General features: G+C 40.2%; 1 protein-coding gene across 3 annotated transcripts; it reads left to right on the top strand.

Annotated features, from left to right (window-relative positions):
• LOC105386096 (aminopeptidase N) lies at nt 1–27,952 on the top strand. Of its 3 annotated transcripts, XM_048622870.1 has the most exons (15): nt 1–280; nt 9,983–10,732; nt 11,609–11,767; nt 12,412–12,705; nt 14,806–14,989; nt 15,436–15,592; nt 16,113–16,372; nt 16,715–16,916; nt 21,541–21,821; nt 22,882–23,081; nt 24,429–24,498; nt 24,856–24,953; nt 26,257–26,400; nt 26,801–26,879; nt 27,162–27,952. In XM_048622870.1, the coding sequence occupies exons 2-15, from the start codon at nt 10,005–10,007 to the stop codon at nt 27,303–27,305; spliced, it is 3,000 nt and encodes a 999-aa protein (XP_048478827.1). In that variant the 5' UTR covers nt 1–280; nt 9,983–10,004; the 3' UTR covers nt 27,306–27,952. The 3 variants fall into 3 exon arrangements, with proteins under 3 accessions (XP_048478827.1, XP_048478826.1, XP_048478825.1); XM_048622869.1 differs by lacking the exon at nt 24,856–24,953 and having other exon boundaries at nt 2–190; nt 24,429–24,596; XM_048622868.1 differs by lacking the exon at nt 24,856–24,953 and having other exon boundaries at nt 2–280; nt 24,429–24,596.
• Nucleotides 27,953–27,971: the final 19 nt, after the last annotated feature.

The raw sequence follows: 27,971 nt of genomic DNA, 5'->3' as shown, positions 1-27,971 counted from the left end.
TCAGTTGGCGGTTGATCTCATCAGAGGAAGGGTAACTCGGGACCACCCCGAGCCGCGCCAGTCTCGTCCCGACCGCCGACCGAGCAACATCTCCACCAACCGCGACGCGCAACTCTTCCCGCTCAAGGAAAAACGCCTGAAAAAAACTCGACAATTAAAAAGACAATGGGCCATTAGACGTCACAAATAGGTACAGTGTTTCTTCTTGTCGTCTTGAATGTTGTTGCCTGGAGTGAAAACCTGGATTTTCGCGTGGAAAATATACGGGAGCGACCTTCTGGTAAGTTGTTTGTTTAGGGTCCCGCGGGGAGGGTGCTAAGAAGTTTTCCTTGCTTAAGAGGGCTTTTCAGATGATTCGTTACTTAAGTGAGTTTGTTGAGTACCTACGTAAGTTAGATTGACACTTGACTTTGGGAAATGTATAGTATACAAATATGTCTATCTTGTACTCGTATTTATATCAAAATATAAAGGTGGCTTAGTTATATCTATTTGTATTTTAGACGAATAATATTAAATAATATTATTTCTGATTTCTGTTCATGTTTAGGTTTTGTACCTAATTGTCGTACCTATATAATGATAGTAATGAGTTTACTACGGTTATCCTTACTAAATATTTTGTATGAGAACCCGAGCTTCTGTAAACTTTCCCGCTTTTCTCGGTTTGTCTTGATCTTGACCCTGAATTTATTATCGTGGTTGTAAAATGTTGTTTATTTGATTTCGTTTTCCATGTCTGCCGGTATCTTTTCACCTGGCTGTATGTTTACGATACATACCAATAATAAGCTTTTCTAGCGTTTACATATCTGTCACATTCTCTCATAAAAGTAACATAAAAATGGCTCATATTTATTTTCGACTGTGTATTTTACCAGATTTATTTACAGATCTTACTCTAGAGTAGGTTTTGCCTGCATTTATTTTTTTTCGCTACACCCCTACTTTACTATACGCGGTACGAAAAAAATAAAATCAAAGTTTAGGTCGGCCACCTGGCCTACTGTTACTGGTACAGTCAGGAGGGAACGCTACAAGTGCTACAGTTTCATTTCAAATTAAACTCTTAGTACGAAAGTGATAAGAATGGTATAAGCAGAGATAAACTGTTGCTTGGGAAAGCCGCTACTCTATCAGCTCTGAACAAAAAGCTCAAATCCGTTATAAAAACGTTACCATCATTAACATCTCGTGTAAACTGTCACGTTTTTCACCGGACAAGTTAATAACATTTAGGGGACAATCTCTACTGTTCTTTTTTATTACTTTTATTTAGAAGCACCCTCTAACCTACCCCTTTGTGAGTTGCACGTTTGTGGCGAGCACACGACTCTATCGTCTAACAACACAACAATACGGCTTATTTTCAGTTGTGCTATTTGTGAGCGTGCATTTGTCATGCAGATAGTGTTTAGAAAGTTTCTTCGTCCAACTGTGGACCTTATTGCAGAATCAGTACAGTTGGCTTTCGTTTGCTGCGGAGGTGATAATAGTCAGTGCATAGACAAGGGACGTAAGGCCCTCAAACTAATATAACAATAGACGCGAGCGAATAATAGTCCTAGTAAAGGATGGAGCTTTTCTAGGGGTCGTGGAAGTGGATTGAAACTCAACTGACCATCCCGTTGCACCCTGTTCTTTATCAGTGTAGGTAGGTAATCATTATGTTAATTAGAAATGAAGTAAGTATTTTGATTTTTAAAATTTTATTTTAAATGATGATGGGCACCAATGTATGGAAGTTGGGACCATCACCAATAGAAATGAGTGATACGTCGTTGAAAAGGTATTTTTTTGCAGAATATGAATAACGGAAGTGCTAGTCCTGATTTACTGTCCAATTAGAATAATCGTACCTTGAAAGTTTTTATATTTTATTTCTGTAATTTTAATGGTTTTAGTATTTTTTCACATTAATTTTTGTTTTTATAACAAAATGATCATCATTCAATATAATATTATATTTGTTTATTATCTCAGTAAATAAAACCAGTTGAAAGTAATTTCTTCCATTTTAATAATACGTGTTTACGTGTATTATGCCCTAACTGTCATCGGGAGAGAGAGTGCAATGCTATAGAAAAATACCTACTTCCTTCCGACGAAAATATTTCAAAATGGACAACTTATACGGATTTGTCGTCATAATATTTTTTTGCTCACTTGAAAAGAGCTATCCAACGATGTATGAGTGTATGACTCATCTTTATTGGACATAGGTCCCAAAACGCCCATTGTCATTTAGACTTTACATTTTAGACTTAAGAGTAATTTTAGTAAAAATACATTAAGTATTTATAAGTAGTTTACTAACCACGCCAATAATGTGTAAAGCTAAAAATTGTTTTTAATATCACGTAAGTTCTGTTTATTATCAGATTAAATTTAAGAAATTTGAGAAGACAATAATCTTGCTTAACTTACCTATGCCTTAAAATTTTAAATATAGTTATAATAAAATAATTATTTAAATTTTACAAAGGTCCAACCCTGATATTCTATTCAGTTATGTGCCCTAAATCCCATATTGCCCTTAGGGCTGGTGATAACAGAACCGATTTATGCCCTAATTTATTGGTTCAATTCGATATTGTCTCCGTAGATTGTGATTTTTGTGGGCGGAAATTAACTGTTATATTGCGTGAGGGGATTAGTAAAGTACCTACATCTTTTATTTTTGTTATATTTTATTTTGTTTGTACTATATTCACAATATTTTATTAATTCTGTTCTGTTAAGTTAGCTTTTAGAAAACATCGACATCGGTCCATTCGTTTCTAAAGACAGACGATATTTTGATCTTGAATATTATTATAATATATTAAAATTTTGTGCTACACATATGTTAGGTACATGCCATAATCTTTAGTTGAATTATAATTCGTAGGATACTGTTATTAAGGGACGATTAAGAATAATTTATGTTTGTTTGTCGTAAGTTGAATATTAATCAATTTAATTATTGGCTAATTATGTTTAAAGGGTAAGACATTCTCACTAGTTATGGGTTATTCCGTATTCTATTAGCTGATATGTAATTACATAGTCCTAAGGTCAATCGATGCACTAAGGCTAAAGTTGATCTAGGGCTAAATATATAGCCATTCATGTTTGGTTTTTATTCAAACTGCCTAACTATCATTACTAGTACATATACGTAAGAATGTATACTTTACGTATTGTTTACTTTACGTCGATAGGCTTAGTCAAAAGCTATGCATATATACATACCTTTTATTGCGTTTTGGTGCTGGCTCATTTGGATTTTAGCATAATCCATGAAAAGTCACAAGCAGTCTCAACTAAACATGACTAAACTCTATGTTCGTATGATGCTCATCAGTGGTATTTTTGTGGTTGCGATGTTTTTTCCAAGAAATTATAATTAAATTTATATTTCGCCTTAAAAGAGCAATTAAGATTAAGAGAGATACATTGCACTTACACAAATTGCAAATAGTTAATGGATTACTAGGTATTTTATCAGACGCATTATCCTGATATACAAAATATACTTACATTTACCCTACACTATACTAGCTAGAGTGCTCAAACTCATATGACTGAGTTCTAGAAAACAACCTTAAATAAGGCTTTCCTCTGGCAACCCTAAAATGAAATTTAGATGCAAACTGGCTGAGAACAGCTCTGATGGCCACTTAAATAAACCTCGTAGACTCTGGGACGAAATTTGTGAGTCAATGAGTTGTCTGCTCTGGCCAGGACTCAAACTAGGGCAATTTGGGGACTGATGATAATACTTGTTTATCTTATGAAAGTAAAATCTACCTATTTTTTATGAAGACATTACGGTGTCCACAATTCACGTAAATAAACTCATCAAGACTTTGTGAATGTTATGATAAAAGCGAAAAACTAAAACGGTCTACTCAATTTCATGAAACGTGGTGACAAACACGAAACAGTTTGCACAGCTCTTATCCAGGGTTTGTCATAGTGGTGAAAGAAGTCAGTCAGAATAGCATCAGTCGTTTTATTTAGTTGTTGCTTGCCCGATTTATTATATTTACAATATCTCGTACGTTCACAATATAGTTTTTGTTTAGGAGAAATTATAAATAGGAACGATTAAATTTTTTGAATAATATTAATACATCTAAACATAGAACAACGCGGACTCGGGTGTGCCCACTCAATGCATCTAAAAGTATGAACGAAACATCTATGCGAAGCTCACGCGGAAAAGCTAGTCGGCCATAAAAGCTTACATGGCCGCAATCCAATTTGTATCGGACTGATACAAAATGCACATGGACGATGCTCGTGTATTGGGAGATAGGAAAATTAATAAAACGCGCGCGTCATAGAGTCAACATTGATGGAAATCTGTGCAAGCAATCACAGTGTGGATGGATGGCGAACAATATACCAGCGATACTCAATCTTGTTGATTCAATTGTATGTTGTATTATTTGTATATTTTTATAGGTATGGAGTATGGAGTACACATACACGTGTATATTTCAATATTTGTTACTGAAGCAGTATACGACTAGAGGCGGTGAGTCAGGGTCTTATTATGAACAATAGTATTTCGCACTATGGCTCACAGAAATTCGTGAAAAAACAGTTTCTCTCAGCAAAATAATTTTAGTTAAAAATTATCTCCCCGGGAGGTTCTTTGTCCAACAGTTGACAGTAAGGGCTGATGACCAGGTTTTAATAGGTTCCCACCAAAGTGATCATTGATTAAAATTGCATATGACTTTACAAACATTAAGGGCGTCTTGCACAACAAAGTTAAATAAAATTAAATCTATGACCTCTTGCTCTGATATTATACTGTCAGAGCAAGAGACAAACTATTTAATTTTATTTAACTTTGTTATGCAAGTCACCCTAAGTGCCATTTGTCTTGCATATCCGTCATCTCCCAGGGTTTATGAAGAAGGCGTGGGAAAACTGCGATAGGAAATCAGCGAAAACAAATGAAGTGAAAATAATGAAAAAAAAAACAGGTGTCATTGTGGGCTACTTTTTCACTTTCACTATTGCAACTGCAGTTTATTCGCAGGGAAGTAATCTATACTCGACATCTTTTGTTTTTTGCATGTTTTATCACTTAGAGGTAGGTACGCTATTAATAACCTCCTGAGACCTAGACACAAATAAAAAACACAACTTTCAGTATTCCTTGGTTGCAACTGCTGCTTTGTCTTAACCCTGTCAATGGGGAGACCCATTATGTCATCGTATGAGATCTCGGGATCGTTAAATAAGGTACTACTTACTTTGGAAAGAATATGTCATGGTTATGTTTTTATTATTATACCTGAAGTTCACTGAGGAGGATAGAGACCAGTGGCGACTTCTTGTGTCTGAGGCCAAGATCCACTTCGGGTCGCTGAGCCAGCGGAGTAACAGTAGTAGTAACCTGAAGTTCACATAGAAATTTGGACCTAATTATAATTCATAATACCTACTATTTTTTTAAGTTTTAAAATAATTATTTGAAACACCACATAGGCAATTATTTTCTAGTTAAAAATATCTGCCAAAACCAAATATCGTTGATCGCTAACTTTTTATTAAAAGTTTTAACGAGTTCACTGCGTAACGTTGCTGGGCTATTCTAGCTTCACGAATACTCATACAAGATTACTTCAGTAACAGTTACTTACGTAAGTGTATCAGCTCTAACTTTATCCAATATGTCTAACTCTATCTAAGTAGAACGACAGATAGACAATCTTAAGAAAGTTAAAGATTTTGAAGTTACTTGCAATAATGCTTTCAAAAGTATTGTCCAAAAAACATTGTATGGGTGGACTAATAGATATTCTAGAGTACAGTAAACATCACGAAAGTTTAGTTGATGTACCGACCCGTGATTTTTTTCTGCGTGAATAGTGAGACAACTTTTTTTTCCGTATTTTTTCAACTTATATACATTAAAGATTCGTAAACTTGGCGTGCCCCCCCTGAAATAGATCGCCATCGCCATCGCACCGCACTATTATAATTGTTAGAATATTCCGTAATTTTGTGCGAACAAGCGTGAAATAGAATTACCCGTAAATTAACCGTTATAACTGTGAGAAACTGCATAATAATATACAATGTATTTATGTAGCTATAGTATGTATGGTTTATTTAGGTATATTATAAGTAGTTAGGTAGTAGGTACACCGCCCTCAAATTTTCTTTACTTTTATTTCTTTATGTTTAAGGTTATCTGTAAGAGATCGCTAGAGCGACCTTATCGCTTAGAAGCGATAAGGTCGCCTATTGTTCATTGTTCCTAGTTTATAAGTTCTCTTTTTTATTTTTTTTATTTGTGGTGTTCAATAAAGATATATTCTATTCTATTCTATTCTAATGCTACGGTTGCAAGTGCCACTACACTGGCGGGAATACTATTTCAATTATGTAACACGCACTGCGAATGATATCTTGTCAACATCGGTGGAAGTGAAAAGTTGAACTGTATTTAGAATACAAAGTGGCTAAAGTAAAAGAAATAACTTTATTTTATCATGACATCGTGAGTATGAGTAGGTACAAGTACACTAGAAAAGACCACTATATATTTTTCTTTGTCATAATTCGAATAGCTCACAAACTCAGCAAACTACTTCACATTTATTATGCTTGAAATTCGTCTGAACATGCCAACAACTACCCTCTGAGACAAAGTCCAAAGTTAGTACAAAGCCAAGTTGGCACAGTTTGAGAGCCGCTGTCGGGTGGATGCATCAAACAGATGCAGCGCACAAATTGGGTTAGCGTATGAAACTGTTCTTTGTGCCCCCTCGCCCCGCCCCGCCTCGTCCTGCTTCGCCTCGCCTAGCTTCGCCTCGCCTCGCCTCGCGTCGCCTAGAATTGCGGCGCTTTATTTGATTTTGTGTAGGTATTGTGTTAATGATCTCGTTAGTGTTAAGCTTGTGTTGTTTAACCGCATGTGGTAGGAAAATACCAAACATTTGGAGATGAAATTCAGCATTATTAGTTTAACTTATGCATTAACGAATTTTCAAAATGTTATTATTGTTTGCAAACCCTAAAGTTGGATGTTTCTGATGTAGTTTTTTTTTCAGTAAAATGTTAATATAATTTTATAATCTGCATAGTATTTGATGCACTTTTTACTTGAGAGTTTAGTAATAAATGTTTTTTTTAAATAATACCTACTTACTTAAGTATATGAAGAGAAATGACCAACTTGGAATTCACCATGTAATATACACCAGTATAAAAGTCGCTTGGGGAGATATCTTCTACTCTTATTCAAAGTCACGCAGGGAGCTTTAGAAAGCTCACTTTGAAATATTCTTTTGAAGCTTTTCTGTAGACGATATGGACTTGTAGGTGGTTGAACTTGTCCGAGAAACACAGTCTCAAGGTATTAAAAAATACTAGTGTATGTTTCCGCTAGAGCTTTTTATTATAATTATTATGGCCGATTGCTAAACTAGGAACCCCTTACTATAAAGATAGTGAAGTTTGACTATTGATTTTAGTGTTGCCCAAATGCAAGAACAAGACGAGACTTAGCCAGTCTTGGTCTTGGTCTTGCGCCAATACACCTGGTCTTGGTCTTGGTCTTGGTCTTGCGCCAATACACCTGGTCTTGGTCTTGGTCTTGGTCTTGCGCTCCCAGTCTTGGTCTTGGTCTTGGTCTTGCAGCAAGAGTCTTGCAAGTCTTGCAATTACCTATTAGTCTATTACTATTTATTTAAGTTTACTTTTTGATTTTAATAGATATTTTTTTATTCGCTATGTTTATGGTATTAGTCGTAATGCGCATAGGTCCAGTTTTTCATTTTCTTTGATACAGTTTTTTGCATCTCATAGAATTCCTAAGCGTACTTACCAATACACCGAACTGTTACACCTAACTACTCAGTGAAATAGCGCTCTGCAAGACGCAAGAGTCTTGCAGGCTATGTCTTGTTCTTGCTCAAGTCTTGCACGGTCAGTCTTGGTCTTGGTCTTGCTAAAAATACGCGGTCTTGTTCTTGGTCTTGGTCTTGCAAAAACGCAAGAACAAGACCAAGACTGCAAGACCAAGACTGAATTTGGGCAACACTAATTGATTTGTATGAAAACTCTTGACTATAACCGGCTATAAACCGGTAAGTACTGTCTTTAGTCTTTGTTTCATATTAAGTGCCAATTTCTCCGTTGTCGGTTATCTAACCGACAGGGATTGATTTATAAACTAAACGTCATCTCCATATAAAATTCATGACAGATGTGTCAAAAGTTAACCACTACTCCCAGGTTATGCTCAAACCGAGAATGGTGAAATTGGCACTAAGGTGTGTTTTGTCACATGATATACTAATCGTAGACCGAGTATGGGTCCTTCGATCCCATTTCTCCGTCGTTTATTGTTCGTGGTAGATATAGTATATCGTATTACGATTTCGTCGTCTCGAAAGTGAGATAACTCTTTTGATATCCAATATGTGCTGGTTGGTGTTTAGTGTTATTGCCACACGATAATACGATACCACAAAGAAAGCATTGTTTTGAAGATTCTATTCTCAAATATCTCCATGTTGTCCTAAGCTTAACCTTTAGGTGCAAATAATAAGATGGTATGTCACATACAAAACACAGAGGCATGCTTGACTTGTGTGAATCGCCTTAGTATTACTTAATTCTAATATTTATTTATTTATTTATTTCAATAACTTAGTCTACCCTTACAGCTAAGCCAATTCGATAGACAAGTTTACAATAAAAATATAGAATGCAATATATACGCACGTACATAGGTACATTAATATAGTATCGTCCTTTTCATTTTCTCTGTCACATAAATATGCAGCTAGACTCGTTCTTCTTAATTAAGTGTTGACGGCGCCATAGCCAGTGTGCATGGCCTTAATAAAAATAACAAAAGAAAGCTGCATCTATTTTAACTTTGATTGAAACTAATAGTCATGGATGGTAAAGCGTGTTGATACTACGACATTGATTTTAAAGTAGGGTCTTATTTTTTCAATTGAAACAATTAAGAATGTTAGGATGCATTGACTTTTAAGATGCTAAGAAAATGTTAATAATGAATTGATAAATTGTATGATTAGAAACTTTAGAAAGCAGTACTTTAGTTCTATGTCTACATAGTTTTTGTTGCGCGGGATCCGTTTTCTTTAGTAGGTAGTAGGTAATATGAAAATGAAATTAAATATATTTCTTAACAAAATATTCTTAATACATTCAAGCTCATAATAGTTGTCTCTTTTAACTTCTGTAAATTTTACACAGTTGATATCCTGAGTTAAATGTAGATTAGTGACTCAATTATATACTGTAGTCTACGATATAATTATTTATGAGCGAACAAGATAGTATAGTATAGACACATGACCCAGGACTTGCTAGTAACGTGTGTATGACCTGTCATTCATCGCATCACAACAATAGCAGTAGTTTCTCGCCTCTTTGTGCCTAGACTAGACCAATTGAAGCACTGTAAATCCAGATAGACTTTAGGTCACTGTATACATATAATAAGAATTGCAAGTGGTCTGCACGGTATGAAATGAGCTGAAAACCAATAAAATTATATATTCTGAATTAAGTACAGAGCTTTTTAATGAGCATTAAAAATTTAAATTATGAATATCTTCATTAGATATTCACTCTATATAAAACACAATATTGCAATAACGATGGCGTCTGTGCGGCGACTAACAATAGGTTCATTAGCCACGTGGCTCTACTACATGTAGTATGTATGAGGATGAGTCCACTTCAGATTGCGCTTAGAAGACGTTTTTAAGGAAGCGGATGTCTAAGCATGGTATAATGCGGGTGGCCAACACCAATCTATTGTATTTGTCAATAAACTGCTCATCATCACCGAAAAAGAAAGTTAAAAAATAAACGACAAGTTTGCATAACGTACTACGCTAGTTAAAATAGGTACTTATATCTAAATACCTTTACTAATATAAAATTAAATATTGCTCTTTATACATTTTTGTATTATTTTTGTTCACAGGCACAACATCTCCAGTGATGTGATGACGCAAGCGCGCGAGCCCCTAAGCATCATGGACGGGAACCCCCCCAACTGTGACTTCTCCACCAAGACCAAGCGCGGCATGTACGTGTCCAAGAGCCTGGCCGTCGTCGTCTTCATCATCTTCGGCCTCGCTCTCATCGCCACCTCCTTCATAGTCTACAACTTCGCGGCTTGCCCAATCACGGACCAGCTCGCTAACGTCACCAAATACGAACTGCACCACTGCGGCGACCAATCAAAACTCTTAGTGCTACCCATAAGCACTGAACACAACAAAAATGTTCTGCCTTTAGATACTACCCCGTTTCCTACTACTAGTGAAGCGCTAGAGACAGATGAACCGGTGATCACTGATCTTCGACTGCCAAGAACTGTGCGGCCAGAGAAGTACAATCTGAGGCTGACTCCGTATATATTTGAGGGGAACTTCACATTCGATGGAGAGCTCAGTGTAGTGATAGCGGTAAAGAATGCTACTGACTCTATTACGTTTCATGGTGTTGAGTTAACGTTTAAGAGTATAAAGTTGTATGAGAAGAGCAGTGGAAGGGTGTTGAGGATTGTTCAGAGGACTGAGGATGCTCCAAGGCAGTTCCACACGATCTCGCTGAATGAGACGTTGAAGAAGGGACAGCGGTATGTGATGAATGTTACATACACGGGGATACTCAACGATGACCTGCACGGCTTCTATAGAAGTTCCTATGTAGAGAAGAACGTTACAAGGTAAGGCAAAAATATGTAATTTTTTTTTTAAATAATTCTCTTCTGAAACCGAAAATTAAGAGAAATTATGCTACATCATTTTGAGTGGCATTTGATGAAATCAAGCTAAAATTACTAAATTGAATTTGAATTTAAAACACACACAACATATATAACAGCACTCCTTTCCGTTGTTGATACAAAACCAGACTAGGCCACATGATGCTCGTATGGTCGCGTTTTCGTTTTATTCAATAGCATGTATCGTTTAACAACAATATATCTTTCACTTGTTACATCAAATCCGTAATCGATACGATCGATCGTATCTTCAAAACAAACAAAAGATCTGTCCGACCGTTATTGTCGCTCAGTGGATCTCATTTGTATGCCTTTCGTAGCCGACTCTACTACACGGAACAAGTTTTTAACTGAGAATAATGTCCGATGAATGGTTAAGTGATCCGAATACTAATGTAAGTCGTTCTGTTTGTTTATCTGTGTCTCTATTGGGAGAATGTAATGCGTTTTCGGCTCATCATGGATTATCATGCACTGTGTGTGGTAATCGTTTAGACGGTGCTATAGTTTACATTCTTATATAAGTACTTACTTATATACATATTACTTTTAACAACGATGTTTGATATTGTGCATGACAAAAAGTTTTTATATGCTTTTTCGGTATTTTAAGCTAGTCAGGTTGGTGTAGCTGGTTCTCTTTTACAACTAGTGGGATGAATAATAATATCAATAAATTAATAAGACTATCAAATTAGTAATGTTTCTTCAATATCAATGCATCGTTCATGCTAATTAATAATCTATGTCACCATTTAGATTATAACCACAATAAAAATTCACAGAACTCCAAAGCCCCCTATATTGCCTCCCCAGATGGATAGCAGTGACGCAGTTCCAGGCCACGGACGCGCGGCGCGCCTTCCCGTGCTGGGACGAGCCGGCACTCAAGGCGCGCTTCACCATCAGCATCGCCCGCCCCGCCAATATGACCTCCGTGTCCAACATGAACGCTGTTGGCCCGCCTACCCCGCAGTGAGTTTTAGCCCTAACTAGGGCCGTGGGATGAGGATATGGATCTCACATTGATAATTTTTTTTAAGCTTTTCATTTAAGGATAAAAACAGGTTAACTACTTTATTCATATTGTCCATTTTAACGAGAATAGGTGGCTGATAAAATTGTTAGAATTTCTATGACTGATTTAAAAGCTAAAAGAATCTTCTGCAACAGGAAATAAATAATCTTTACCGACTTCGCTAAGAATGTGAGACTTTGTGTGATCAAACTCTTTCATAGTCCGTTAGAGTCTATTGGCTCTTACCGAAGATTAAATAACGTACGCACACCAATCATTTTTATTGCATTCGATTCTGTTAGAGTAAAACTGAACATTGAACAACAACTTAAATTAAAGTGTTATAAGCCGTAAGGATGATAATTTTATGACTTTGTAATTTGTAACTATGTAGCCAACATCAATTAATGGAGATGCTAATTAAAGCTACATTCCTGTGGATACAATTAATTAATAATTGTAATGTTCAGACTTCTTCATAAATTCATAACAATCATAACTATCTTTGGATTTGTTGTTGTGGATGTTATCTACTAAATTATACAGTTACTTATACTTTCAGTTAAATGATTTATCAAGGCTCCATTGTATATTTTTTCAGTGCAACAATCAAGGAGTACGTTTGGGACCAGTACGCCGAAACCCTTCCGATGTCCACGTATCTGGTCGCCTTTGCAGTCACGGACTTCAAGAAGATGTCCGACAAAAACTTTGCAGTTTGGGCCAGAAAAGAAGCACTTTCGTCCGCTGCATACGCCCTAGAGATTGGACCGAAGATTTTGAGTTTCTTGGAAAATTATTACAAGATAAAATTTCCATTGCCGAAGATCGATATGATCGCGCTCTCGGATTTCAAGGCCGGCGCCATGGAGAATTGGGGGCTTCTCACTTTCAGGTAAATAATCCGATTATATTTTTTTCCTGTTGCTAAGTAAAATGATATGGATAGAAGGTTTTGAACGGTAGCAAACCTACTTAAATAAATTTAAAGCTATGCTTCTAAAAAATATAAATCCAAAAATATAATGTTTCATAAAACGGTAGCTGAGAAACGAAATTGTCTGTTAGATAACAAAAGAATTAATTGCCTGTTTTTATTTATAATAACTTGGAAAGAACCCTTCGATTAAAACTCCCTTTGTAATATTGATGATCGTGCGGCGACCGATCCGTTTCGGTTCAAATACTCACGCACTCACAATGACACTAACGCCACCGGTACACCCGAGCCCGCGTTGTTCTATGCTAACGCCTGTCGATATTCTCACAATGTTCCCCTTATTTGTGATTGTTATACAGGGTGGAATTTTATCAGTGATATTTTATGTTGGATATTGTCACTAATAAATTAACCCTCAAATTCATAGAACGTATTGTAAATATACAACAAGGTAAAAATTGACTTCGAAACACACGTACACTTTACATCAGTAAGGCCTGGGTCTCCTATTTACGCCGTAGTTCGCGTCAAGCGTCACGCCGTAGGCCACGTCACGATGCTCACTATAGAAATGTACTGATGCGGTCTCCCTCACACGCCGACGTTGGCGCGTAGACATAATGAGCATTGTGACGCGGCCCACGGCGGTGACACTTGACGCGACCTACGGAGTAAATACCTAGGAGACCCGGGCCTAAAAAACATGAAATTCGTATACTTATCACAACGTCAATTTTAAACCTATTGTAAAGTGTCAAAAAGCTCTACGAATTTGGGGGTAAATCTTTAAGCTTCTCTAGTTTGAAGTTATCAGATAAACATAAATATAGGTTCCTAATTAGAGGTAAACGAGTAATCCACGCAATTTGGTTGGATTTATCTCCGATCCAGTTGTTTCTTTCAATATCGGTGCCTCTTGGTGTAACACTGTGGAGTGTAGAATATACCTACATATCATCATTACAACGAATATACTTACATAAATAATATAATTATAGAGTATACGTATTTTAGAGCTGGATTAATCTTACATTTGCTCTTGTCTTTGTTTATGAAGCTCTGTACCTACCAGTAAGAAATACAGCTAATGAAGTAATCAGATCAAAATTATGGTAAATTCTTAATACACAAAGCAAACATTGCGGCTGCATTGCAGTTAACCAAGGGGTCACACTTTCTACCCCAATCACATTCTGTGATTGATCGTCTGTCTATTTTGTAGAGTAATCTGTAATACAATGAGCAAAAAGTTGTCGGGAAGGAACCACAATCGGGCCTAAATAATAATTTGTACCATGATATAATGGTACAAAATTACATATTTACAAAAAAACTACACTCACTGCTAAATTATTTCCAATGTAGGATCTGAGATGAGGGTTAATTGTCCAACTCGACATTCTCTTAACCCCGTAGATTTTGATCAAAAGAAAATAAGTACTTATACAATGATTTATAAATTCTAACCATGAAGACTTCCGTCCTCCGAGATACCTATTTTAGTGCAAGTATGAACGATAAGCAGTTTGCAAAATACCTAGTTGGTCACTGAATAGCAACTGCTCTGTGCATCTGTAATGAAGTGCCGTAGATTGAAAGAGAAGGCGATCGATTGCCATTTGTTAGCAGGGATCCCACAATATGACCATGAACTTGGGTTTTACAATAATATAAATTGCGGTCTTACCGCTAAAATAGATTCAATCCAGGTAACCGAAGTTTGTGTGGGTATAGGTACATTTATACATATACCTATAATAAAATGTGGTTAAGTTACGAGTACATACTTACCTACCTAACATATTTTATAACCAAGTGGAATGGTGAAATCATGATGTTGACGAATGCATATTTCTGCACCGAGCCCTGATTAGGATGGTATGTAAGACTTAAATCCAGGTGTATGTCGTTAATAAGTAAATAAACACACTTTATTTGCAACAAGAACAAAAATTACAAAACAAAAACTTTAAAACAAAACAGTACAAAGAGGCTTATGCTTATAGAAACCTCTACCAGACACCCTTTAACCAACCTTAACCATCTAACTTCCAGAGAGATAGCCATGCTGTACGACGGTGCCATCTCACCGACCACGGCGAAGGCGCGCGTGGCGTCGGTAGTAGCGCACGAGATCGCGCACCAGTGGTTCGGCAACCTGGTGACGCCCGCCTGGTGGTCCGACATCTGGCTCAACGAGGGGTTCGCGTCATACGTCGAGTATGTCGCTGTTGACGCTGTAAGTGAACAATGAAATCAATTCATAAACTTAGCGTTTCATTGCGAAAACTGCTAGGGTACGGATTAAGCGGTTAAATTAGCGTTCTTCTTACTGACTGGCGACACGAAAAGGCTCGTAGTTGAATCATCCATCTTCTTCGCCAGAAACATAATATTAGGTAAAGCTAACATGCCAGGCTCCTGTCATAGTCATCTTCATTATGAGCCAACAATACTATTGGCTCATAATGAATATTATCCTTCAGCCTTATAATCATCATCATAAACCCTAGCACACCCCCTATACCTAATATATTTTTATAACATTTCTTACCTGTGGATCTAGGCTGGCTGAGCTGAAATCAGGGGAATATGTACAAAGGTTTCATTCGAGAGAGCCACGTACAGAACCTCACCCCCTCCAGAATAGAATAGAATAGTATATTACTTATTTCTTCATTTCAGGTGGAGAAATCGTGGAAGTTGATGGAGGTATTCGTGCTCAACGAGGTCCAGAGTGTGTTTAAACTGGACGCCCTCACCTCCTCCCACCAGATCTCAGTGGAAGTGTACAACCCTGAGGAGATCGGGGCCATATTCGACAAGATATCGTACGGAAAAGGTATGTTCATGTGTCTATATGATGGTGATGTCTTCCAAGCCGATGCGGCTACGGCGACTGCTAATGGTTACTGAGGTTTCGTTTGTGCGCCCTTGTGTTTCTGAAGAGGAGTTAGACCATAGGAATGTATAATCTATGGTACTTGTTGCCACGCGTTGTCCGCCACTGTTGACATACAGACTGATGTAGAAAGGGGTAACAGTTTCTACTTTGTTGCTATCATTACAGCAGGTAACAAGTAAAGTAGGCACTTGTTGTAGGCATATCTAAATCCAAAATCAATTTTATTGAGTACCGCATGTGCGAGCTAAGTAATGAGGAATAAAATTAAACACGTGAATCAAGTGATTTAGACCGTAAATCAAAAAAGATTAAATCAAGAATGAAGTAGGCACTTGATAATTAAGATTGATTACTGCTGACGCTGATGATAAAAGTTTACACATTCACAAACTAGATGTCGCTAGTTGTCTCAAATACCAATAATTTTTGCCCTAAATCCAAATCTCCACTTCTATAGGTTCAGCCATTCTACGCATGATGAATCATTTCCTGACGGATGACGTCTTCAATAACGGCATCACCGACTACTTGAATGCCAAGAAGTATGGTGATGCGGAGCAAGGTGACCTGTGGAGTGCCCTCACCAACGCTGCGAGGAAGCGAGGGATGTTCGACGCTGATGTGGCCGTGGTCATGGACTCCTGGACTCTGCAGACTGGCTTCCCTGTCCTGAACATTGTGAGGGATTATGAGACTAATCGCGTCACGTTTAGCCAGGTGAGGAGTGCTCAAAACTTATTGTAGATTTTCTCGATTTGGATTGCATGTGAATGTTAGTTTTTCTATAGTTCTTCTACTTAGAAATCTTCAGAAACTTGAACTCGATAAAGTCCAATATTTAACTACTTCTTGTGTTTCATGAAGAGGAAATTAATATCGTGTTTCATAAAAAGGATAGGTACTTTAATAAAATGAGACTTGAAAAAGAGTGCCTACAAAATTATTGAAAAACAATTTAAAATCTGTATCTACGCTAGAGCGAGCGTACAAAAAAGTTAGTCTATTGAGTCATGCATAATACTCACATACTACAACTCGTCATATTTTTTTCCATTCCAGGAGCGTTTTGTCCTAATAAACAATACCGTAGTGGGCGAGCGGTCCCCCGTGTGGTGGATTCCCGTATCCTACACCACGGGTAGAGAGAAGAACTTCACATCCACCGTCCCCAAGCTCTGGCTGCGAGGGCAGAGGTCCATCGCCGTTAACAACATCACAATAGATGCCAATGATTGGTTGATAGCTAACATTCAACAAACAGGTGAGCGTGCAGACGAAAATATAAGGAATGTATAAATGATGATTATTCTGTCCGACCGGATTCGGTCACGGCGACTGTTACGGCTGGGGAGGGCGTCGGTCGTGTGCCCTCATATGACTTATGTAGCCGATCTTGGCTGTGAACGTGCGGTTGCACTGGCTACATGTCAGGATTCCATTGGAGTAGTGGTATTGTATGGCAGCTGGTGGTCTACTTCTGAGTTCGTCACGTTTGGCATCAAGAGCAGCTCTTCGTTTAGCCTCAAACTCGAAGATGTTGGTGTTGACAGTATGCCGCCACACGGCTCGGTCCTCAGCTTGCTCTTCCCATGTCGAATGGTCAATTTCGCAACTCTTCATGTGGCGTTTCTGCACGTCCTTAAACCTAAGGTACTGCCCGCCCTGTTTGCGCTTCCCTTTCTGAAGTTCGCAGTAGAAAATGCGTTTAGCCATTCTCTCCTCGGGCATCCGTCGCACGTGGCCACACCAGCGCAGCTGACGTCTCATCAGGTAAGCTTCAATTCCCCCAACATTACAGCGACGCAGTATTTCCGTGTTTCTGACACGGTCAGACCATTTGACGTTCAGAATGTTGCGGAGGGATCTCAGATGGAATTTGTCTAGCGCGCGGATGTGCTTACGATATGGGCACCAGGTTTCGGCAGAGTAGAGGAGATTCGGGAGAACAATTGCCATATAGACAGCAATCTTGGTTGAGAGCCTGATGTCATGCGAGCGGAACACTTTGGCCTGCAACTTCCCGAAAGCTGCAGCAGCAGCTCCGATTCTGCTGTTGACTTCAGGGTCAAGATCGTATTTCGCCGACACAGTACTACCCAAGTACTTGAATTTGTACACTTGTTTCAGAGAGTTTTCTCCGAGCTTTATGTCGAGAGTCGAATTGACGGTGCCTTCTTCAGTGTCCATCGCCATGACTTCCGTCTTGCCAACACTGATTTTTAGGCCATACCTGCGACATGACTCGTCGAAATTGGTGATCCATTCTTGCAGTCCCTCTACTGAATCTGATACAAAGCACAGGTCATCGGCGTACATGATCTCTCTAATTGTGTCACAGGATACCTTGGTACGCGCTTTTAATCTGGCAAGGTTATAAAGATTCCCGTCTGTTCTGAATCGAATCTGGACACCGGCTGTTGAAACGCTTAGTGATTCATTCACTACCGCTGCAAAGTATAATGCGAACAAGGTAGGTGCCAGTACACAGCCTTGCTTTACTCCACAGGTGACGGAGAAGAAGTCTGATTGTTCACCGTCTGTACTGACGCAGCACCTCATGTCATCGTGCAGCAGTCGGAGAATGCGGACAAACTTATCGGGGCATCAAAGTTTACCCAACAGCATCCAGAGGGCTTCGCGTGGCACACAGTCAAAGGCCTTCTCAAGGTCAACGAAGCAGAGGAACAGAGGTTGACATTGCTCCCTACTCTTCTCCTGAAGTTGCCGCAGGCAGAAGATGGCCTCGCATGTGCCTCTTTGTGGGCGAAAACCAAATTGTGACTCAGGTAAGATCTTTTCAGAGACAGGTACAAGGCGATTGAGTAAGATGCGTGCAAAAATCTTTCCAGGCGTGGACAGCAGGGATATTCCTCGGTAAGAGTTGCAGTCAGAACGGTCACCTTTGTTCTTATACAGAGCACAGATCTGCGATACGGTGAAGTCACCTGGGACTTGTTCCTCATTCCACATCCGTACAAACAGCTTCCAAAGATGGTTGTGAAGCTCTTCTGTACCATATTTGAGCAATTCTCCTGGAATGTTATCGATGCCCACGGCCTTGTCATTCTTTTGCTGAGTGATGGCATCAATCACTTCACTGAGTGCAGGTGGTTCATCCATTTCAGCTACGGTTGCATAGTTTGGAAGAGATCTGATGTGTTCGAGATCAGCAGATCGATCTACGTTAAGCAGGTTCTGAAAATGTTGTGCCCAACGTTTCAGGACATCTTGATTGGATGTTAGCCTCTGCGTGCCATCGAGGGACTTAATAGGCACTTTTCCGTGATACCTGGTACCAATCAGACTCCTCAGCTCACCGTAAAAAACGCCGAGTTGCTTGGAATCTTCTAGCATTTGTATGTAACGAGCCTTTTCTTGCCACCACCGATCTTTGGTGTCCCGTGTTAGTTTCCTTAGGTTGTGAGAGCTAGACTTGATTTTTTCCTGAAATGTAGTCGAGGTGTCCCTACGATCTCGGCTTCGCAAGAGTTTTCGGTGTTTCTCAATAGCTTCCACCAAGATCTTATTGTTTTCGTCGAACCAGTCTTCGTGGACACGTTTCTTGAGTCCCAAAGTTTCAGTCGCACTTTCAACAAGATTGGAGCATAGGGACTTCCACTCTTCATTTAAATCTTGTTCAGCTAGATGGATTGCCAGTCTGCTGTTCAAAGCTCGGCCGAAGGCGGTTCTTGTCTCTTGGCTTTTTGCATTCTCCACATTCAAGCGTACTCGGGCCGGCTTAGAGCTACGCCTTGACCGGTGGAGACGCAATTTTGTCCTTACAATGACTAATCGGTGGTCCGTCCAGCATTCTGCTCCCCTCATAACTCGGGTGATTTGCACCGCAGATAGATCCCTGTGACGTACTATGGCGTAGTCAATGAGATGCCAGTGCTTTGACCTCGGGTGCATCCAGGTAGTTTTGTATTTGGCAGGGAGTCTGAAGCAAGTGTTGGTGATCGCCAGCTCGAATTGGGCACATATACTCAGCAGTAGTTGTCCGTTGCTGTTCATTGCACCAACTCCGTGTCTACCGAGAACTTTTGGCCACGCTTCATGATCACGGCCAACGCGCGCGTTGAAGTCACCCAGTAACATCAGTTGCTCTTCAGGACGGATCTTCGCAATAGCGTCGGAGAGCTCTTGGTAAAACTTCTCCTTATCTTCGTCGTCTTTATCCAAAGTCGGAGCGTATACGCTTAGGATGTTAAGACAGTTATCATTGTCCAGGTGCAGGCGTAGGGAAATAACACGATCAGAGATGTAGACAGGGCATTCATCCAGTCCTTTTGCTATCTCATTCTTAATCGCAAAACCAACACCAGATCGCCGGGGCTCTGACGCGGCGGTTCCTTTCCAATAAAATGTATAACCACCACCGTGCTCTGTTAACTGTCCCTCTTCAGCCAAGTGGGTCTCGCTAAGAGCAGCTATGTCTACATTATATCGGCGAAGTTCTCGAGCAACTATAGCAGTCTTCCGCTCCGGGCATAAGTTAGTGTCACGATCAAGTAACGTGCGGACATTCCATGCTGCAAAAGTCATAGGTGAATTAACTTTATGGCAGGTTTTTCTGTTTCTTCGACCGCGAAGTTGGGATGCCTAGGCAGCCGCGGTTGCTACCTCCCCTTAGGTTTGGGATAAACGTTTTTTTAGGACACCTTTTCTAGTCCCCTCCACGGCTGGGCGTGGGAAGCAGTCTTCCCCTAAATAGGGCTGCTTCGTCACTCAGAGTGCTGCCGACTCTGCGCAGTTATCCCTATTCAACGCAAAAGCGACCACTCTCTCTGAGCCGCCTGTGTGCAATATTAGCCAAAGCCCAGCCTGCATCATTGCTGAACCTCTCTGCCTCTATTGTCGCCACAGGGCTTGATGATCCGAGTCCATATTCGCCGAAACAGTCAAGTGCGCAGGAAATATTTTGGTGCATAGACGTGCGCGCTTACGCAGATGCACCCTCTCCTCCTCACTCTCCTTTGTCTGGTGGAACGGGGACCATTACGACCAGAGGAGAGTTCGGCCGCAGTGTCTGGCCGCCGGCAGCTGTGCCCTCTACCGACGCCCTTGGCCTTCCACAATGCCTTGCTGCCTCGCTGCATCCGCCAGCATCAGTTGCTCATCAGCCGCTGATGTGCCTTCTACACCGAAACAGTCTTTGTAAGGTGTGCGGGAGGTGTCCGCGATGACCGACATGATTTACGCCCATGTGGCGAGGCTTGCCCCTTCCGCTAGATCAGCCGTACCAACATCCATTGTCTCCGCCTTCTCCACCGTTGAGGTCTTCACCCGTAACCCTGGGCACGGGCTCTGCGTTATACCCCGCAGGCCTGGGTCCCTGGACGAACTCAGCCACCAGCTCACTCCGGCCTACTGAAGAGAGAGGTGCCCACCCCCGCGACGTGGACGCGCCGAACAGGAGCTACCCCAGTGGGGCTCAGAGAAGGTGTCTCTAGTCCCCCTGGGGCCGGGTTAATGATCCTGTATGTTTCCAAGACCAAAGGCAATGTATAAATAGTTACTTAAGTTTCAATTTACGCTACTATGTTACCCAATCTCTTTGATGATCAGATTGAAGAATGAGTATCAGAGTATAATTATGATTTGCAGACAGATAATATAGTGTAATCTTTGCTTTGTAAAAGGTAACTGCCCCGAAATGCAACTTCAATTAATTCAGTAAAGTACCCAATCTTTTTGATGATCAGATAAATAAATGAGTAAGTCAATCAGTGATTAATATAGTATAGGGAGTGGTTGGATGAAGAAAGCTTCTGTATGATTCAATAATAAATATGATAGCCAGACACAAACACAAATTATAGGTTTCCCCTAAAACTACCCAAAAGATCACACATACAAGATGCACAATTTAATTCTTCCTCCAGGTTTCTACCGCATCAACTACGACATGCGAAACTGGAAGATGTTGATAGACGTGTTGAACGACCGGTCGAGGTTCGAGTCCATCCACCCGATCAACCGCGCTCAGATTGTGGACGACGCTATGAACCTGGCGTTGGCTGGTCGACTGGACTACGGCACTGCTCTGGACATCACCAGCTACTTGGTTCATGAACGTAGCTATGTCCCGCTGAAAGCTGGACTGGTGGCGCTGGGATACATTGACACTATGCTGTCGAAAGGAGCGCATTATCTGGAGTACAAGGTATGTTACACGAAATGGAAAAGTTGGTATAATGTAGACCAAGAGATGATGGTGGGTTTGTTACTATTTCACGCAAAAAGTGCTGACTAATTTAGATTTATCATTACTTTTTAAAGGGAACACCCTTTACAGCTAAGTCAAGCTAGCGGTATAAGATAATAATATACCTAGTTAGTAATAAATTATAATATAGGTTTGAATAGACCCGAACTTCGGAATCTAGATGAAACAAATGAATGACAAACTAAATAAGAAGGATTACTTAGGTATATTATAATTGAAATCATGAATGGTCATAATCATTATTTATCCAAAGATAGAGAAGGTGACGTGAATAAAAATACCTAATTCGATATGATCAATTTGAATTAGGTACGATTAGGATTTATCTTTATATGCATAAGATTAAACGTCTGATATGTTAATTCCTGCTAATATTAATAATGTCTATATGGTTAAGATTCGAATGTACCATAAATGAATAATAAAGTTAGGCAAGTGAAAAACCCCTGAAAATTATATCACCAATAATATTTTGAAAGCTACCTAATCGCAACCTAATAATATTAATCAATATGCTGCTACTTTATCACAATGATGCATAAAGCACAGTATCAGTACTTGTGGGCAATGAAAACTTCCAGTGACTAAGCACTGAGCACCAAATTAATCCTTGACACCGTCTGCAATATTGAAGTAAATCGAGAAAAGTGTGTTGAAATTTTAAATTAAATTAATGTTTTATGAATTTGATCCATTTGGTGTCTGTCTACATGTTGTGGGTGGAACTTTTTCAATTCTTCCGCGCCAGATTCCCTTTATTTATCAAAACTCGAACGGTGTAAAAAACACTCCACACGAAGCATCGTATCCCTACACTCTGACCTCTTCCTTCCAGCGGTACGTGCTAAGCCTTTTCCACTGCTCGAACGTTGGAAAACTGGAACTTCACATGAACTATCGTATCCCTATATCCTTATAGCGTCTCTTATGATCTAACAAACATGTCCCAATCATTGTGTAAATAAATAAATAAATATTTAAAATAACTTCCTCGCAGCGTTACGTGCTCAGCCTGCTCGACGGCGCAGTAGCAGACCTGGGCTGGAACGTGGCGGCCAATGAGAGCGTGGTGCGCGCGCAGCACCGGATGGACCTTCTGTCAACCGCCTGCCACCTCGAGCATGTGGACTGCATCGAACAGGCCGTCCGGATGTACGCCAATTGGATGCTGAGCCCTAACCCTGACGCGTATAATGAGTAAGTAACATCATCATTACTGCTGGAGGCTTAGTCCATCACGCGGGCCTAGTGTGGACTGGTGGACCCCAACACAAGCAAGCTTGTGCTGGGAGAGTTGTCGCGTGGTCAATCCGACTGTCAGATCACAGATGTTTTCAAGCAGCGATCGAGAGCGTGGTGAGTGGGTGGGTGGGTGAGTGAGTGGTTTGAGGCTTATATTTGAATGGAGCGTCTAAGGGTAACGTATCGACCATTCCTTACGTCCGGTGAGCACTCTGAGATGGAACTATTCAATAAAATGTATGTACGTACAGAGATTGAAGGATCATCGCCATAATGGCAAACCGTATTCGTCGATACGGCAAGAAGATTATAGCACGCAGTAGATCTGATTATGCCTTGCCACAGGAGAGCTTAACAAGGTTTGGTATAGCATGTATTACTCAGTATGTTTTAGTCAGTATTAGTATATTCATGATGCCCGGTAAATTAAACATCGTACCTATAGCAAGCCCGAGATGCTATCAGAAAGTACACAAGGATCTATAATTTTAGTCTCGGGAATTACAAATTATGTGCAAAATAGTGCCAATCTAGAGCAAAGTACAATCAAACCAGTCGACAAGGCTGGCCTTATCTGCATTACTTTATCTTTTACTAGTCACAATTTAATCAATAGGTACAAATTCTTTTTCACAAATCATGATTACTATCGAATTAGGTAGACTATGAATCAAACCTAACAAATTAATAGTAGACCTTGTGTGTTCTTATCTATTGATAGTTGTTATATTTTATAACAGAGGGCATTAGTAGTTACGTTTTAGCGTGGTTTTAGCTTATGATACGTCCCGGCTCCATACTCGTAAAACTTGGTTTAGTATTCTATTTGTTACAATGATTTCTCTGATTACTTATTGCTTTACTAGGTTGTAGGCCACAACCTTACCTTTACAGTGTTCTAAGAGAGACATCCAACGCAATCCTTAACCCTATGGCATCCTCAAGGAGCCATCGTGTAATGAACACATCGGGTGTTTCCGTTGTGTTTGGTTGATATTTATCTATGTAATACTGTATCTGTAATAAGGATGTTTTTAATAGCGTGCGGATTTCATCAAGCATGCGGGATCGCACGCCATTTTCCCACGTCCCGCATGCGTGTTCCACGCATTACAATAAATAGTTGTCTGAAAATAACACTTGCGGGTGTCACACCTGCTAGGCAATCCCGCGTGCGTGACTAAATCCGCACACTATTAAAAACACCCTCAAGACAGGCTCTGCCTAAGGTCTGAAGGCCGAATGACCATATACGAGATATAAGTACCCGGATATGATTAAAAATACGTTAAAATCCCCCAGGATCCACCCAGACATCCGCAGCACGGTGTACTGCGTGGGCGTGCACACGGGCGGCGCGCGCGAGTGGCAGTTCGCGTGGGAGCGGTTCCGTGCAGCGGGGGCACCCTCCGAGCGGGAACTGCTGCTGTCTGTACTCGGGTGTACCAGGGAGCCATACTTGCTGTACAGGTGAATATAGACACCGTCATCATAAGCTACTGTAGCGCGCGCGAGTGGTAGTAGTGGTTGCCGGAGCTCCCTCAGAGCGCGAGCTGCTGCTGTCTGTACTGGGATGTACTAGGGAACCATACTCGTTGTACAGGTGAATATAGACATCGTGATCACTAGCTACTGTTTGTACTCGGATGTACCAGGGAGACATACTTGCTGTACAGGTGAATATATAGGCACCGTCATCATAAGCTACTGTAGCGCTCGCGAGTGGCAGTTCGCGTGGGAGCGGTTCCGTGCAGCGGGGGCACCCTCCGAGCGGGAACTGCTGCTGTCTGTACTGGGGTGTACCAGGGAGCCATACTTGCTGTACAGGTGAATATATAGGCACCGTCATCATAAGCTACTGTAGCGCTCGCGAGTGGCAGTTCGCGTGGGAGCGGTTCCGTGCAGCGGGGGCACCCTCCGAGCGGGAACTGCTGCTGTCTGTACTGGGGTGTACCAGGGAACCATACTTGCTGTACAGGTGAATATAGCTACTGTATACGGTGTACTGCGTGGGCGAGCACACGGGAACTACTGCTGTCTGTACTGGGATGTACCAGGGAGCCATACTTGCTGTACAGGTGAATATAAACACCGTCATAATTTATAAGCTACTGGGTGGTGATCGCGAGTGCCAGTTCGAGTGGGAGCGGTTCCGTGCAGCGGGGGCACCCTCCGAGCGGGAACTGTTGCTGTCTGTACTCGGGTGTACCAGGGAACCATACTTGCTGTACAGGTAAATATAGACACCGTTATCATAAGCTAATAAGTGTCCATCGTCATGTATAGGCCTGAGGTAGCCCTAGAATCTGTTGTCGTCATCTAATTAAAACCAGCTACCAGTGTAATGCTGAGTTGCACCAAGGAATTTTAGGACCACGGCCTAAAACCTATATTTGAATAATGTATTATTAGTCGGTTGGTAGCAGAGTCGTGTAAATCGCAATAGGAATGTGGAACAGTAAATGATTAGACTAAAATAAAAAAATAAAATAAAAATTCGTTTATTTGAAAACCAACAAAGACACATACAAATTGTTGAAACCTTGGTCCTCAAACTAGGATTCCCTGTGCTATGAGGACCAGGACCCGTCGTTGATTATTTATCTAATTTAAAAGTGCCTATTAGAAGCATATATAAATTACAAAAGTTAGATGCTTACTTGCTAATTAGGGATATACTTTAGATCTGATGAGATTACATCTGGTAGGTACATACTTAATTAATAAATTTAAAAAAAAAAACAGTTATTGAACATTTAACTTTGTAGGTACATTTTATGAAAGTAGAATATAAAAAGTTAAAAAATAAAAACCAAATCATGTATGATAGTGAGTGTTGTGTGTGAGCTGTGTGTATTTGTGTGAGCTGTGTGTATGTGTGTCAGGTGTGTGTATGTTTGTGTGTGTGTGTGTGTGTGTGTGTGTGTGTGTGTGTGTGTGTGTGTGTGTGTGTGTGTGATTGTGTGTGTGTGTGTGTGTATGTTTTCACATTAGAGCCCACTTAGCCCTGCGACTAAGTCTTGGGATCGAGGGACCATAATTAAGGTATCACTATACCATTTTTTGACCGACTGTCAATTTTTTTTATGATAAAGCAACTTTCCCCCTTCATCTACCATTTCGTCCCCAGATACCTGGAGCTGTCCCTGAGCAACGACAGCGGCATCCGCAAACAGGACACGGTGCGGGTGTTCTCCGCCGTGGCCAGCTCCACGCTCGGACAGCCCATCGCCTTCAACTTCCTCAGGGGGAACTGGCAGAGGGTTAAGGACTAGTAAGTACCTTAGTTGAGACCTTACACGCTTGCTTGTGTAAAGAAAACATGGTATATTTTTATTCCCGACGGAGAAAGAGGGGTGTTATAAGTTTAACGTGTAGGTGTGTATCTGTCTGTGTTAGCGTAGCTCTTGAAGGGTTGAATCGATTTCAATTTAGTGTTATGGGTAATGTTACCCGTATCGTAACGTGATCCCTTTAAATGGAGCTCCATAGTAGTCTTTGGATTTCTGCAATGTAGGCTCTGGTCACAATCGGGATGAGGCATTAGGGTCAGCAGTCACAAGGACTCCCTAAAGTACCTAATTATTTCCTGACTCGTCTATTTTACTGGTATCTTTGGTGCTTTCCTCAAATTTAAGGTCAAAAATTAAATTAAGAAACATATTAATTTACAGTGTCGGATCAGGAGCAACGGTGAATAGTATCCTGAAGGTGGTTACAAGATGGCTCAACCAGCCACATGAATTTGAAGAGGTAAGACCTATTAAGTTCATCATTACAATTACATAAACATGGTATTGGCCGTTTCGCCTTTTCGGAATGAGTAACCTTGGCAACATACTATGGAGTATCGGTAATCAGATTACATCTTGAATCTATACCCCCCTTACATCATCATCATCATCATTATCACATCTCATGTAATAAAGAAAGGGTTTTTGGCCTAGTTTACCACGCTGCTAGTGCGGGTTGATGGACCCCCCTTTACAACACATAAAAAAAAAAACATATCATTGAAGCTGATTGTAATTTCAGCTCAAGAGGTTCGTGACAGAGTCGTGTCAGGACCTCGGTAGACCCGTGCAGCAGGTCCTGGAGAGAACGGAGGCCAACGTCCAATGGATGCAGCGGAACTACCAGACCATCGTGCATTGGCTACTGAAAACTACTTCCGCGTGATCGAAAGAGCGACAAGGATAGCAATATCACTACTCTCACTCATAGGCAGGACTTGCGAGTGAAAGGTTGTCTGCCAGCGTTCGTTGGTCGGATTGTGTTGCTGGCTGCTTGAATTTAACGGAAAGTAACATGGCGTGACCTAGTCTAATAAAAGCTACGGTTTTTCTACAAAATAAACTTGTATTTTTTGGATAATCAATTTAAATAATTTATAATTGAAAAATGCATGCCATGATAATGCAATGGTCATGAAAATACCTAATTATAATTTGTAACTAGGTACATACTATTATAATAAAATACATACACGTAAAATAAATGCATGCTATTAGTCCTAGTCAATGAAGAAATTGTTACGATCCGGCATTTAATATGCATAAATGGAAGACATTTACTTATGAATATGTATTTAGAATGGAATGCATCTTTTATAAATCTACGAGTATATTGATATAAACATTAGATATATGGACCAAAACTAAGGTATCATAAAATGATAAATTATTTCTCTGAATGTAATTTTTAAGTACCTATACCTATTGTGGTTCTTGTTGACGTTTAATGATTATTAACCTATTTCAATAATTATTATTTTCGTTTGCAATACCTCTTTCGATTCACCTCGAAGCTAAGGGGTCACTCTATTTGTCGAAAAACGAAGGCTGC

Source organism: Plutella xylostella, chromosome 9 (assembly GCF_932276165.1).
Source record: "Plutella xylostella chromosome 9, ilPluXylo3.1, whole genome shotgun sequence".
NCBI classification, from domain to species: domain Eukaryota; kingdom Metazoa; phylum Arthropoda; class Insecta; order Lepidoptera; family Plutellidae; genus Plutella; species Plutella xylostella.
Note: the sequence above shows the minus strand (reverse complement) of the source record. Positions and strands in the feature narration are given on the sequence as shown.

Excerpts from the sequence above, each read along its gene's own strand:
- LOC105386096 (XM_048622870.1), top strand. The coding sequence starts at position 10,005 with ATGACGCAAGCGCGCGAGCCCCTAAGCATCATGGACGGGAACCCCCCC. Across the intron at positions 11,768-12,411 it reads GTTGGCCCGCCTACCCCGCA|TGCAACAATCAAGGAGTACG; the intron begins GTGAGTTTTAGC and ends ATATTTTTTCAG. Across the intron at positions 16,373-16,714 it reads ATCGCGTCACGTTTAGCCAG|GAGCGTTTTGTCCTAATAAA; the intron begins GTGAGGAGTGCT and ends TTTCCATTCCAG.